Source organism: Emydura macquarii, unplaced genomic scaffold (assembly GCF_026122565.2).
Source record: "Emydura macquarii macquarii isolate MOO-44397 ecotype Brisbane River unplaced genomic scaffold, CSIRO-AGI_Emac_v2 contig_1253, whole genome shotgun sequence".
Classification (NCBI taxonomy): Eukaryota; Metazoa; Chordata; order Testudines; family Chelidae; genus Emydura; species Emydura macquarii.
Window position 1 is genome coordinate 68,419,926 of NW_027131390.1, and position 15,476 is coordinate 68,435,401.

Genomic DNA, 15,476 nt, shown 5'->3' on the forward strand with positions numbered 1-15,476 from the left:
CATCTGAAATCTTCAATCATCTTTTACCTTGAACTCACCTCTTTCCACATCTTCTACATGTATAAATCTGAGCATTTCCTCTTTGTAAATCGGTCAAGTTTCTATACCTTAGTTACCTTAACTGCCAGCCAGGGCCTTTCTTCACTGCAGTGAAAGGCTTGCTTACTTCAGTGACTTGAATTTCCTCAATTAGTTCCTAGCTCTCCTGCAGTTCTTCTGCTTTAGGGAAGTTGGCATCATAAGATTTGGGAAGATGAGTGATAGTGAGCATATGAGAAAACAGCTCTGCAGGTATCTTGTTACTTTCTCTTTCTGCACTAGTTTTGATCTACAGGTACTGAACAGAGTATTGAATAATCTGGTGTGTTTTGTTTCCTTTCAGGAGTAAAGGATTTATTTAAAATAAAGCTCTAATCCTCTGCATCAAAACCTGTGTTAGCCTGTAACCTAGTCCAGTGGCCAACTCTCTAATCAGTCTAGTTGCAGGCTTTTCCCTGTTTGAAAAGAGGATTTTTTGTGTAATTTTAAACTTTTATTGTTGTTCAATGTTAATAGTACAAGGAAGGATGTTCCTTTTTAGCTGTATATTAAGACACAGTGTATCTCTTTACTAAAGCCAGCATTCCATTTATCCTTAATGAAAGGATGCACTTTGAATCATGCAGGTGTGGGGGGTAGAGGGAGGAGAAAGAGGGCATACAATGTTCTATTTCAACATCTGATTTAAGTACTTGTTTGAGGATTAAGTGGCACAGGGACAATTTTATCAGGCCTTAGGTAGGGGGATAGAGCAGGGTGCAAAAGAAATCACACATTTTTAAAAATCTCAACACTGAATCCCTGAGGCTTTCCTTAATACCTAGAGATTTGTCTTGAATCAGATTAACCCAGGAATATAAAGCTAAACTTTAAAAAGATGCAGGTAAGGGATGCAAAGATAGTTTTGGGTTGGTTTTTTTTTTTTTTTGAAAAAAAAAAAAAACAAAGGAAAATGGGCTGTAAAACCTGGGAAGCTGTGAGCATGATGTAAGGGGGAGAAATAAAACAAACACACAAATCATCCAGAACAAGAACATGGAGAGGACAGAGAAAAACATTTATTACTTTAAAATAAAATTAAAAAAAAAAAATCACTCACCAGTTCAGCTGCTAACCCATTGGGTAAATGCCTATTCTTAAAATAATTGCTCACTGATTAGTATTTTGGAACTTGTTTAGGCTAGATTTTTCCCTAGAACACAGCCCATAGTAAGGGGCAGTGTGTTGCTGGGTGGCCCAGGCAACCATAATTTCTCACTTGATGGGGGAGGGAGGTTGTAATTTTATTGCTGTCCTATATACCAGTAGAAAAGTAGTGGCCCTCTATACCAGTTCAGTTCTTCTGACAGGCAGGTGGTGGGGGCAGAGCTAAGGATCTATCTATTCCCCTTCCCCAGAGTGGAAATAATGGGTGCAGAACACCGGTTTATCCTTATGTGCCTGGCTCCAAGTTTTGATAATGGAATCAGAGATCTGTGATGCAATCCTATTTATTTAGAAAGAACGTACACAGTCCTGTTTCCCTGAACACAGAAGGGATCAAATAAGTAAGTGGTGTTTTTGTTCACAGTTCCAAGCCTCTTTCAGCAACATTTTACTCAAAAAGCTGTTTCTCTAGCTTTTCTCAAGACCACACTCTCAATGCTTGGTCTGGCTGTCTCCTTGGCTGTCTGCTATCTTCTTTGTGTCTGCTTGCGTGTGTTTTCTTGATGCTTCTCTCACACACACAGATATTCATAACTCCACCAATCAATGTCCTAGCCCCTGTGTTTGCTATATCAGTCTTCAGGTCTTTGGGCCACATGGTTCAACTTCTCCTCAAGCCTTGTCATGTGTCTGTTCTGTGTGGTGCTCCTATTGCTTCAGCTGTCTGGTTTCACAAAGAAACTCAATTGCTTTTTATGCTTTTCTTGAATAAAAGGTAGCTGTTACACTCACCAGCTTCAATGCAGTTTATCCCAACCCATAACTGTATTGTCTTGGTTACTCATAACCTACCTGAGGGGAGCATAATACCTGAAGAACAAGCAAAACTTCCTCCTCTCCCGAATATCAAAAGTGATATTCTCACCCAGTCTTCCTTCTGCTCCCTTTTGGGGGAGAGAATTGCTTAAACATGGTGCGATGGCCACGAGGAGCTGGCGCTGTTTCCTGTCATAGAACTGTACTACAGTCACAGAGAATGCATTATGAGAAAAATAGGGCCTTAACATTTCCTTCTGTCCCTGGAAGATTGTATGAATACATAATAATTATTTTTTTTGTGCATTGCTTTGATGTGGGGGAGTGAGCAGTAGGGGGTAGGGAATAACTCACTTTAGTGCTAGTGATTCATATATGTTACTCCCTGTGAGGATATGTATATTATTTCTTTAAAACTGTATCAGGATGCTTCGGAGAACAGGGCTGGGAAATTTCTAGGCAGAAGTTCCTCAGTGCAGCAACAAAGGAAGAACCTCTTTACAGATCCTATGGTCTTCCTTAATCTAATAAAGTACTTAGTACATTATTTGGAAAAAAAATGACTGTCTGTGCTTCTTCAACTTTGTCACGTGACACTCTTCATTGCAAGCAAAAGTTAGGGGAGGTGAGGATCACCCACTGACTTTTTTTAAAAAGCCCCATTGAAATCTCTGGGCCTGAACCTTCTCTGTCTCTCTCATGTCTGTGAATCCGGAATCCTTCTAGTGAAGTCAATGTAATGACACCAACTTCAAACCAGTGCAAGTGAGAAGTGAAACCTTGAAACGAGATGAAATGCATCTACTAATGATCTGTCTGATAGAAGTCAGTGGGGAAAGAAAAGCCTGTATAGAACAGAGATTAATAGGACATAAAGGGGATATTTTTTTACAAATGTATCTTTAATGGTGAGAAATGCAACCTAGTATCAGGAAATAGATGAGAAAATGAAAGGAAGTGGACATGGGAACTTCAGTGGCAGTGAATTCTTGTGATTATTCTTTTCATTTCTTTTTTTTTTTTATTATTATTATTTCTTGGCATTTTCACTCATCTCTGCCAGCCACCAGATTGAGATCTGACATAACCTCACATCTTTGTAACTTTTAAACATACACAATGTTCTATGGTTGAAACTGACATTGTACAGACAACCCAGTGGTACCTGGGACTATTTGGAAATTCTTCCAGAGTTGCAGATCTATGTCTATTCACTAACCAAGAGGGAAGATGTTTATAAAGTGAAAATCCAATTTTGAAAAGCTCTACAAACACAGTTAAGCATGTAATAAAACATACTGATGCAGAGCTAACCCCAGTTCTAGCCAAACAACAGCTTTGGCTGTGCAACTAATGCATGGGTCTGTGCTTGAGAGATAGAGCTGGCAATCTGCTGCATGGCTGGCAGACCACTTAGTTCTCATTCCTTTTGCTCTTTACATGCACTTCATTTTTTCTTTGGCATGCACAAACAGTTCAGCATCCGATTTTGACACACACATGCTATTGTCCCAAAGGATTCAATGAGCAGGCTGTCTTGCAGCTGCTGGATTTTCCACCAGTTAAATTGACAGTTACCTACTGTGTGGAGTTGCTAGGAGAAGGTGAATAGTCATGATTACAGCATATTCCCTCAATAACAACCTGTAGAGCTCTCTGATTTCTCTTTTGCAGGGATTTATTCATGCCTTAGGGTCCCAACTTAACGTTTGTTCAGTTATGTTGTTAAGAGGCTGGCAGATATTTATTCATTAAAGACCAATTCAAGATCGTCTAAAGAGACAAAAGCTCTGGCATTTAAGCAGGCATTCATTTCTTAGTGTGGTGCAGCTGATATTGGCTTCTACTATCTGCTTTCCTATTGCAGTCTGCTTCTCCGACCTGCACAGCAAAAATCTTTTTCTTTTTTTCCCCCGGACTGCTAAAGTCATTCACGTTTATCCTGCATGGCAGTGAATTCTAGTACGTTTTAAGGAAGCTTTTGTGCTTCAGTGCATATCCCTCCAACAAATGAAGTGCATGGGGACAGAGCTTGAGCAGTCAGTCAGTGAGTAGTATAGTAGCTGGCTCACATGTATGGAGTAGATTTGTGAGGTCAGAAGAGCTGTTTATACTGCTGTATGCTTAGGGGAAGAGGGAGTGGATTTGTCTATCAAAGTGAATAGCGATTCAGCCAGAAGCTTCCCTTAGCTTTGTAATTTTGAAGTGTTTTGATAGATGAGAGCTGCTTCTGTATAACATGTGGATCCTCTGGCGTTTGTAGTGGACTAAGGAATGCTTTTACTTGCTGCTGAGCCTGACTGTATCTGTATTGCTGTAGGACAATTACCATGGGGTCTAGAGCTACGGAAACAACCCGGGAACTGGAAAGCACCTCTTTAAAGTACCAAATAGGAGGACACGCTGAGAAAATGTGGCAGCGGCTCAAAGGAATGTGAGTAGACCCTCTCCTTGTTTTGTGCTGTTTCCTGGGAAGGATCTGTTGCTTTTGAATGTGACTAATAGATACAGGGGAGAATTATTATATTTAGAAGCAGTTACTAGTATTTAATATCAGAATGAGATGTCTTTTAAGAATATATGGTAGTTATTTGATTGTCACCTTATTTAAGAGACAGATGGATAGTAAAATAGCTGTTGCCCAAATCTAAATGCAGGTAACTGCTTTACCAGAACATCCACTATGCTGTGTTATTATTTTGCATGTATTTTCTTCAAAATCAGCATTTCTAAAACTATATCATCATTGTTAGCAATGGTTTTCTTTGTAGCTTGTACTTGTCCTCCTGGAAATCGTAGCCCATTTAGGTAAGTATATCATTTCAGTACCTCAGACAGATGGCCGTAATTCACACTGCTTGGATGTGCAGGTGGATAGCCTATGTTAAGAAGGTCTTAGATATTCATAGGGATGCTATAGGATCCCTGTCTTCGGGGGAAAATAAATTCTTTTTTTAAACACTCTGAGGCTTGTACAGTCACTAATATAACATCTGCAACATGCAGGCAATTTTAATGTCGGAGACTAAATTCATTAGCCTGTGTGTTCCTAAAGCCACAAAACTTTAATAGTTCATTTAGAACGGCTGTTGCTCTAAAGGCTAATGTCAGTATACATTACACTCTGATATGTACGTTACTTAAATAACAGGTTTCCTATTTAAGTGCTTTGAGAGCAAGGGAACAGCATTAGCTTTTGGATGGGGAGATCTGAAATACTGAGTTTCAAAAGCTATGTACCAGATGCTATCTAGTGTGTAAATAGCAGAAGGAACATTTGTTGTTTTAATTTTAAAACCTATGATACATTCCAGCATTTAGAGAATTAGATGCACTAGAGTCGGTACAGGAAGGTGTAAATTACCAGGCTTCCTATGCCAGCCTGGTTCTCCTGTGCCCTGAGTGGGATTTCATTCTGAGTGTGGGAAAGAGTGTTTTTACCACCTGCTTGCCTTCAGTGTTGCTGCAGTGGAAGACAGCTTTAAGTTGTGGTCAGGGTGCTATAGGAAACCAGCTGGCAAAGAATGTCGGATACATGCAGTGAATTCTTTGGCCACTCTGTCCAATTCTGCATGCTTTTGGGATAGCGTTGGCTTCTGTGAACTCTGGCGAGTGCCCCCGTGGTAGAAGTGTTTCAGCCACTCTTTGTGTGTCAACCTCACATGATGGAGTTTCTATCACTGGAGGCCTCCACCAAGGTTTATAGGGATTTCCATTGGTGTAGATAAGTTGACCTAGTATTTTTAAGGTTCTTTGCATTTACTAGCCTCCTAAATGCAAACTTTCTCTTTCAGCTGTCTCTAATTAGTAAATTGGGTTGGTTTTATTATAACTAATTGATGTAATAAAGAACATCCTTACTCCATACAACATGTCAAAGAAACAAAGTTAATTCCTTTGAGAGTACGTAAAGCAATGCATGGAGTTTGTGGCTTATCAAACCCAAAAGAATTTGAAAATCCCAAGTTATCTTTATTGTAAGCAAGAGCCAACCCCGTAAACATTGTTCCTCCTACAGGACTTGTGAAACCTAAAACATTTATTCTAAAGAGAAAAACATATTATTTTGACAGATAGAACCAGCCCAGCACTCTTCTCGGCTTTTCCAATGATTTCACCGTGAGTTTGTGAATATTACAATGGATTGAGACTAAAATGTTGATTATTTCAGGGGAGATCTTTAAAGACCATATTTATTCAAAGTAGGAATTAGTGAAGAAAGGGACTGATTTCAATGAGCACACTGTGATATTAAAACAAAAGTGTGTGTGTTTCCGGATGTGAAGTGATCGGGGCAGGACTATGACATGTATCGTGGCCTCAAGAAGAATCCCTATTTATAAATTAATCACTGATCAGCTATGGGAATTGACTTCTCAAAGGGGAAGAACAAGATGGTGTCAAGTGAAATGAAGAGAACTTCTAAAGTCAAATTCCACCCAGGCACAGTTCTCATTTAAGGAGATGGGAGCTATGCTTGTGAGTCTAGAATGGAATTTGTCTCTGAGAGCTCAGAAAAGGCCATGACTACTTCACTTTCACCCATTTAAAACTGTGACTTCAGTAAGGCTTCCATTGTCATTTGTGAGGAGAGAACAATGATTTCTCTGGCCTGCAAACTAGTTCCGCTTTGCTCATCCGAGGTTTTTGTTGTATTTTATTTCGATAATAATTAGCTTGGTTGTGTTTAATTGCTGCACAATACACCTGTATGCATAATTGGCTTGGGTTTTTTTTTGTCAACATTTCACATTTAAGCTTTATATATATAGCTCTGCAGATTATTCCAAGACGAAACAGCTGAGTTCAGTCTGAAACCATTTGCCTTTTGATGATGAGTAGAGGGACCTTTACAAAACAATATTTTGAAAGTGTTAGCAATGTTACTATTTGACTGGGTGTTCACATGCAAATTGTCAGGCCAGAATCCAACCAGAATAATTGGTCTGGGCACTGTGGATATGGTGGGACAAAGGAGTCTTTTTTCTAGGGAATGGAGTGGCATTGCAGGCTGCAGCAGTCCCATTGCCCTAATATGCTCCTTATTTGGTGGAGCCCCTGGAGATTTAACCGCATTGAAACCTTTGGCCATGCCCACCTACACATGGTCTATATAGCCCTGGAGTCACTAGGGAGCTGATTTGCAGGCTGTGTAGAGGGTGTGCACCCTTGCATGGCAACCCCAAATCCAACTGCATTGCTTGTGCACAGAAACTGCTGCCATAGGTCCGGCCTTCTGTGGCAGTGGAAAAGAGGACTTAGATTTGCCCCAAATGAATGATTGCATAATACCTAGTCCTGCTGCTGAGTTTATAGGTGATGGAGAGGTCACAATATTACATTATTGGACCAGGAGTGTCTTGCGAGTGAGCTGTGTATATTATCATCTCAACCGGAGTTGCTGTTCCTTGAGTTAAAACACTTTTAGTATTCAAAGTATGAACTCCAAATGTGTTGGTACTTCGGGTAGAAGACAAAACAAATTGGTATCTCAGTTAATAAAACAAATAATAAATGACAGCCAAATTATTCCTTTAATTATTCATTCCTTACACAATCTGCACTTAAAGGAATGGCAGCAGAAGTCCCTCATTCTGCTGCTAGAGCTCAGACTCTCTAGCTGAAGTGCAGTTTTGTACAAGCATCATTTTAAAAAACCCTATACCTCAGTGTGTTAGGAGCAAGTTCCACTCAAAAAGTTGTGACTCAGGTATGAGAAAAGAATTTACCTTTAGTATCGGTATATTTGTCCCCTCTGTTGCATTGTGCTAGAACTGTAGAATCTAAAAGTTTGGGAGGGATTGGATTCATGAGTAAGGTTGGGGTTCATGTCTAATTAGAATTGTCTATCATATGTAACCCGTAATTGTTTTAAAAGGAGAAAGTGGACCATGTTCATCATGGCCTAGGGCCCTCTTGTGCTTAGGTAGCACGCAGGGGCCATTGGACAGGCATAAGCCCTGGGGGGAAATACCTCTGTTGCAGGAACCTCCATACCATTTTAGTGCCAACTCTACAATGGGGTGGGCTAGGTTGGGTAAGGAAAGGGAGGAGCGTGGTCAGCTCAGACTTGTAATGTAGTGATCCTGTTCTCCTACAGGGGCCCATCAAAGCTGTTACCGTATAGATGCAAAGTTAAATCAGCGGTAAGGGCTTGCCTTAGTTTGAACTGGCCCCTACCAGCCCTGAGTAGGGGAGGCACTCTGCCAGTGCTGGCATCAGTGCAGAGGTGCATCTGCTCATCAGTCTTTAGTTGATGGAAACATTTAAAGAATATAGACAATTGCCTTCCTCAGTTTTTGATTAATTACCAGAGGAGAACGTTTTAAAGGGCAACAATAGTCATACGTTTTTAAGGCTAGACGGAACCAGTGTGTTTATCCTGTCTGGCTTCCTGTATAGGCTATAGAACTTCACCCAATGATTCCAGCATCAAACCCTTCTGGGTGAAAAGCTATAGGAAGCTTTCTAGTATCATATCTAACAAATAAACCCAGTCATCTCTCCTTTATTTTTCTTAGTTTCCTGTATACTAAATGTTTACTACTAATTTATAATATAAACAAGCAATAAGAGTCATGACCTACAATTTTCTGCTAAGCCTGGTTTTCTACTTGCTTCCACATTAGATCTAGTAGTTTCTAAACAGTACTTAAAGATGTTTTTATTGTCTATTTAACTCTATCCTCTGTACAGGAATGGATTACACATAATCCATCATGGAAATAATTACGTTCTACCTCTTCATCTGACTGCTCCCCTTCCACTTAACTCACCTGTACTGCAGATTGTTTAATACAAACCCTTGTATATCAAATTCCTTTGGTAAAACCACATTCTTTAATTTAGTCAATAAAAGTGATGTCTACAACAAAATGGTCACTCAGTTATTAAACTGTGTTTTCCTAAAAGCCATTGTCCAACGTTCACATTAACTTTCTTGCTATAAGAAGCCTCTGGTTCTGGTGGTAACTCTATTATAGAGACCTATAGAATGCACTTGCATACTTGGGTAAATAGGAGCTTCCCAACATATTAGCTATCTAGTTACATAATATAACACCCCTTTCCCCTTCCTTCCAGAAAAAAATACACCAGCAAACAAACCCGTAATGAGGTACCATTTAACAATTCTTAATTGTATTACTTTGTACCCCAGTAGGGTAACCATTTGTACCCCAGTAGGGTAACCAGTAGGAACATTTCTCTTTTGATGCCAATACCCCATGTAGAATCCATGGCTCAAATATAACAGATGGGGGACGCGGGACGCGGGGGACTGTCCCTTTAAAAATAAGCTTATCCCGTATTTTTCAAACATTTGCCATTTGTTTCCTTAAAATATATTGGTGACTCCATATACCAGTTCACTCTAAGTTGCACATAGCAAAATATATTATTATCTACATCTCTTTTTGTTTTTCATGGGCTAGATTCTATCATTTCAGTAGAGAAACAATGCAAATATCTAATGTGGAAACAAGGAACTTGATTTAAAGGGCTAGATTCTTGGCTGAAGTAGATTGGGACTTTTGACTTCACTGGAGTTACACCGAAGTGTTGAAGTCGCTGATTAATACAAATGAGCTTTGTAGCTATTCAGCAGCTTGCAGTAATCAAGCCTCCCAAACTGTATCTTCCTATATGGGATGTCATGCTAGGAAACTTAATTTGTTTGGAGAATGCTTTATAGATATTTTTCAAGATTTTTATAAAGTATAACATGAAGGATCATTTTCCGGTGCTTGATAAATGTTAGGTAATCCATTCATCTCCCCCCGACCCCTCAGTAACTTAGTGCTAAAACAGGTAACGTCAGAATAATTCTTGCTTTACAGCTGACCCTGAAACAATCCAGTTTATACAGAACAGATAGATTTAGAGAAATGCAAATGATTAAGTACCTAAATAGTTTGGGTATCCAATTGAATTAAAACAGACTTTGAAATCATTCCTATGAAAGAGAGGCTGCCAGAGAGAATCAAGGCCTAACTGGCCCATGACAGCCATATAAACTACATCTGGGAGTAGGTAGGTGCTCCAGATGGAGGACTCAGCCAATTAGCAAGGGAGAGCTGACTTGTATAAGTAGGAAGCTGCTCAGATAGGAAGGGGAATCCCAGGGTGACTAGAGTTCTCCGGTGGGAAGGTCTGGGTGTATAGGCTTGGGGGGAACCCCCAGGAAGAAGTGCAGGCTCCTGTATGGGAGAAGCCCTGAGCTAGGGCTTTGAGTTAACTGGGAGAGTCCAGAAGGAAGACACTGAGACCCACAGCGAAGAGAGGTGCTAGGGACCTCTGGTTGTTAGCTCACAGAAGAGAACTGGTGGGTGCCTTGGGAGAGGCCCAGCTGTTGGGGCTGGCTGTAGTGGGTGATATGAGCCTCAGAAATAGTGCTAACTCCTGTGATGGGTCCCTGGAGCAAGAGGCCAGGCATCCAAGGAGGCAGTCCTGGGCCTGGTGTTCCAATAGAGACCTACAGGGCGCAGCGTAGGCTCCTGTGGGGAAGTCCTGAGACAGGGCATACAAGAAACAGGGGCCAAAACAAAAGCCTGGCAGAGGTGGAAAACCGGTTCATGTTGTATTTGGACTCCCAGTGGGGAAAAACCTGGGGAGTCAGTGCTCTGCTAGGAGTGAGAGAGAACTATAAGTTGAGTCCAGGAGGGATGAAGAACCTTTTCTTTACATCAGCCTGAACTTTGAGTACCTAAGGGTTTGAACTTTAGGTGACTTGCTCAAAGGTCTGAGCCACAGAAGACCATGGCAGATATGGCCTACAGGAGGCGCTGCAGCCCAGGATGCAGTGAAATGATGCGCTGACACAGGGGTTCTCGAAAGGTGAATGCACCCCTTAACAGAGGCTGAATCTCAGATTTACCAAAACTGGATTTATAACAATGGGCTGGGCTGTGATATTTAAACTAAGCATTAAAATTGAACTGAGAGATACTCCTGCTCCTATTACTATTTCCATCCAGGCCAGCGTATTGTGGACATCAGTTCTGGTGGGGGGAAGAGTATAAAGATGACTGCACAATTTCAACTGCTTCTGCCATTCAGTATTGACCATCCGCTGACTAGGGCTGCAGCCAGAATTTAGCATCTAATAGAACACAGTAAGTGTGTAATGAACTGACTCTTAAAGGGAAACTGAAACACCTTTAGGCATTTTGGCCTGTAAACCAAATTATACAAGTGTGTAAGTCTGGTAGTTTTTCACTGACACTGCTATATTGTTTTGGTGGATGTCACTAGAATTTTCATTCCCTGAGCATAACCTTGTGAAGAATATTCACTGGCTGATACTCTATTGCCTAAGGGTCTGAGCACACCATTGGAAGCCAGACAGGTCTGAGGTTTAATCTAGATTCTGATACTGAGTCACTATAGGCATGTGTTATACAGCCTACAGTGGCAAGCCTCAGCACCTGGGTCGACAGACTTTGGTGAGTAGGGCTTACACTAGTGTTCTTTAAAACAGCTGTGTAGACAGTGCTTTGAAGTTGTGGCTCAAGGATCTGAAGCCCACCCAATTCCCTAGGCCTCAGAGTCTGAGCTGCAACCTCAAAGCTCCATCTACACAGTTGTTTTTAAAGCGTATACTCTGCTAACCAGAGTCTGTTGACCCAGGCTAGAAGGTGTGCTCCCACAGGTTGTGTAGACATACCCCGTGTGGCCTCAGGGAAGTCACTTGAAGTATCTGATTCTGGTTCCACATTTGTGAAACAGAGTGAACAATACTTGGATTTAAAGTCATAGTATAAACTGTGATATAATTCTTGAAAACAGTGCACAACTTCCAGGAAAATTTATGGCATCAGCTGATACAAAAGAAAGGGCAACCCTGACTTTACCAACAGGACTGCAAATATCATCAAGTTCGGAACAACCCAGGATCAGGACAGCTGGTGGAAAAAGAAAGTATTGGGTGTTCTTGTTTGGAATCTAAACTAAAAAGTGCTTGAGAGGCCTTTTATATATCCAGTCTTTAAAGGGATTTTTTTTTTAAAAAGCCCAGTGATATAAGATTTCTTTGCTTTAGAAGCTCTCATGAGAACGTGAGTCTTACGAAACCCAATATCCTGCCTGCTCACAAATATGAAACAGTCAGACACAGCAAACGAAAGGCACGATGTGTACCTGGACCTGCAAACCAGGCAAGTTGGTCTAATTTCAGACCTCCAAACTTTGACAGGATATCTTTAAATATTGCTTATTGGAGACCAGAAAAATAAGCATCAGGCTTCTGTTTCTGAAGTAACTTTCTGATGGGGCTAATGGATCTACATAAACTCCCTCTCAAAACCCACTCCTCCCCCACAATCCCTCAACAAATGACAATCACTCCCTGCCACGGAGTGATATAAATAAAGGAACCAAAGACTTGAATGGGCTTTTGCTCAAGCCCTATGTATAGAGCTGATTACACCCACTGTATAGAAGTGTTCATAATCATAATATGCAGCAATTGGCTGGACTCTTCCCAGTTGCTTGTCAGCGTTATCCTTTAAAAGAGATCAGCAGTAGCACTGGTTGAATATTATCCATCAAATATGTTTTGTGGCCAATTTTGCTGTTTGTGGAGTGACTTTTTTCAGCAATGGAAGCTTTCTTATTTCTAGTGCTATCTATTGAGACTTGATGATATTTCAGGTCTAGCTCACTAGTGACCATCCAAGCATATTGCATGTGTTCTTTGGTGCAATGTTGTTTGATAGCCAGAGATCTAAAGGAGGATTTTCTCCTATATAAGTGCTCCTGCTCCATTATATGTTGTTTGACATTGGCTGCAGTTTATTTGACCCAACCTATTTGCAGACTTTTGGCGCCCCCAGGAAAACAAGTAGCCTCTATAAATATTATGTGGACATTTAATTGGTATGATTTTCCCTGATAAATAGTGTGCTTGGCAGTTATATTTGAATGGTTCTCTGGTATGTGATTTATGACTGTAGACACTAAGAAACAGACTGCAGTGCAGTATTTACTTTTGTTTCTTGTTCATACACAGTATTGAAATATTTCCCTGTGTGTGAGAATTCAAAGGATGTGAAGCCATTGTAGGTCTTTCTGTTTCACTCTGCGGAGCTAATTGAGGAATCAGTATCAAACGTCACTTTCCCTTCACCCTTGTGTATTGTTTCTTCTCTTTGTTTCAAATGGTTTGTTTCCTTAGTGATGTGTTCTCTCACCTCTCTGATATTTTGAAATTGGTTTTTATAAAAATGACTGATGAATGTACGACTCTTCTTCGTCCTTACTGTGAATACGCTTTGTATTTCCTTACTTGGAATATTCTAAATTGAGATAGTTGAGGGGCCAGCCACTCTGATCTCTCCCTGATCTCTGATGGAGTTTGGAATTTCAAGTGTTCACCCCTTTTGAGTGTTTTGGAATCTTTCACCTGTTAGTGACATTGTTCAGATCTTAGTACGCAGATGACAAAATCACAATAAGCACTGCCTCACTGAACTCCACTAGACCTGTCTGGACATTGGAATTCTCATTCTCCAGGCAATTCTGAAATTTCAAACAAGAAAGTTATTCTGAAATGAGACATAAAAGCCCCCAAATTTTGAAATTTCCAATGGAACAGGAATTTAAAAAACTTGTTTTTTAAGAAAATTAAAATGACACATTGTTTTGACCTGTATAAAATTGTCTAGGGCCCTGACAGCCTGGTGTGTGGAGGGCCTGGGAGCTACTCCTGTCCCAATTTTTCACACTTGCGATCTGGTCACCCTGGAACCAATGTACTTTTTCTGTGGAGTTCTAGATTTGGATACAAGCACAAGTTAAGAGGCAGGCCTTGGACATACACTCCTGGGCAAGAGCACTTACATTTCATGTACATATTTGCTTCTTTAGACTGTCCCCTATCATACTATTAGTTGCACTGAAGTATGCTGAAATAGGACTATATAAGTGCTGTCATCCGAGACCTTCATGGAAGCAAGTTGGTCATCTCCTGAGGCGATCGCAGGAAGTAAAACTGTAAATAAAGTATATGATAGGAAATAAATGGGAAATGTGACTTAAAGGAGGCCACAGTGTAACAAAGCAAGAGAAGCAGAATGGGATTCTAATAAAAAGGAATAGTTTTTAACTTCATTAGCTGTTTTTTCTGCCTCAGGTGCATGTTAAAACGTCTGGAATATTTCATACTTAACCTTTTGTGCAACCTAAGTACCCATTTTATGGGGAGATCAATTGCACTATTTGTGAGAAACAGCATGCCTTTGAATTCCATCTCCTTTCTAATGAATTCTAAACAGACTGATTTTAATATTAATTGCTCTTTCTAAAAATATCCCTTTGAAAAAAAATCAGTTGGTTACATGCCACAATGAGAATTTTTTTAAAGTATGCATTTAAACAAATTAATGATAGGTATAATAGTTTCCCCTAATGAACTGGAAGTTATTAAATAGTATTTGTTACAAATAATTGGTTTTGTATCATTGTTCAGTTAATATGAATTGCACATTGAGAAATGTTTCTGTGTTAATTTGACTCCTGGAACTTCTCTACACTGCCAACAACAGACAAATGAATGGGTGCATGAAAGGGTTAATATGTTTGGGCTCCATCTGCTTCTGAACTTGCATAATTGGCTGCCTGACTTTGTAACAAATAAAACTGTGAGCAGCAGATACAATTAATCTGTTATTGCTTGAGTTATGTCAGACAAACTTTAGCATAGTAGGCAGGAAAAGTTTGGTAATAAACTTAATGCCTGTTGGTCGGAAATTAAATTTCTATAGCTGCCATACAGAGAGGGCGCAGGACCAAACAATACCTAATTCTGGGTTTGTACGCCAAAATCCACCCCCTTCCCCCCGACACACACACACACACGCACTTTCCTGGGCTACTAATATATTACGTCTAGCTTTGGTGATATCCTTTGGTGTGCCAGGGGACATAAATGGGGACCCCACTCCCCAGCACTGTGCATGGAAGGTGGCTCACATGCTGTGTAAAGATATCCACATGGCAGATGGGGAAAGGAGAGGGCAGTGGTTCAAGGCTAACAGCTTAACAGCTGCTTGTCTGTTCTAAAAATGGGCTCTAGCCAAAATATTAGAACACCCTTAGGGAAGCTGGTAGCTAAATTCAAACTTTCTGACTGGCTTTTATCTCTGTTTATATCCTCATCCAAAACCTGTGTCCAAACACCCTATAACTTTGGGAAAGCTGGGATTGTTGTCATCCCTAGTCAATTCGTGCTTTTTAAGCACAAAGAATAGAGATTTCTAGGTCTAGCTGAAATACTTCAGTGCATGCCTTGATGGCATTTGTAGTAGATACAAGATTAAGTTTTGAATATAAAAGACAGATACAAAACCTTGGTTTGCCTTGACTTTTTTTAAAAAAAAAAATGTTGTGTCGGGGGGAATGAAACCACCTGACAGAAAGAGTGTGTATACAATTTAACTGGAGACTTGCATGGCAATTAATCTTTGGTGGTGTGTACT

General features: G+C 40.3%; 1 protein-coding gene across 2 annotated transcripts in view; it reads left to right on the plus strand.

Moving 5' to 3' along the window:
• Positions 1-268: 268 nt before the first annotated feature.
• The window catches only part of PDE1A (phosphodiesterase 1A), a 245,129-nt gene continuing 229,921 nt past the window's right edge, over positions 269-15,476 (plus strand). Inside the window, exons 1-2 of one of the 2 annotated variants that reach the window (XM_067549082.1) lie at positions 269-291; positions 4,322-4,435. In XM_067549082.1, the coding sequence (XP_067405183.1) occupies positions 272-291; positions 4,322-4,435 (134 nt within the window). In that variant the 5' untranslated portion in view covers positions 269-271. Of the gene's footprint in view, positions 292-3,840; positions 3,964-4,321; positions 4,436-15,476 lie in introns of those variants that run through there. The other variant, XM_067549081.1, reaches the window with a different exon arrangement.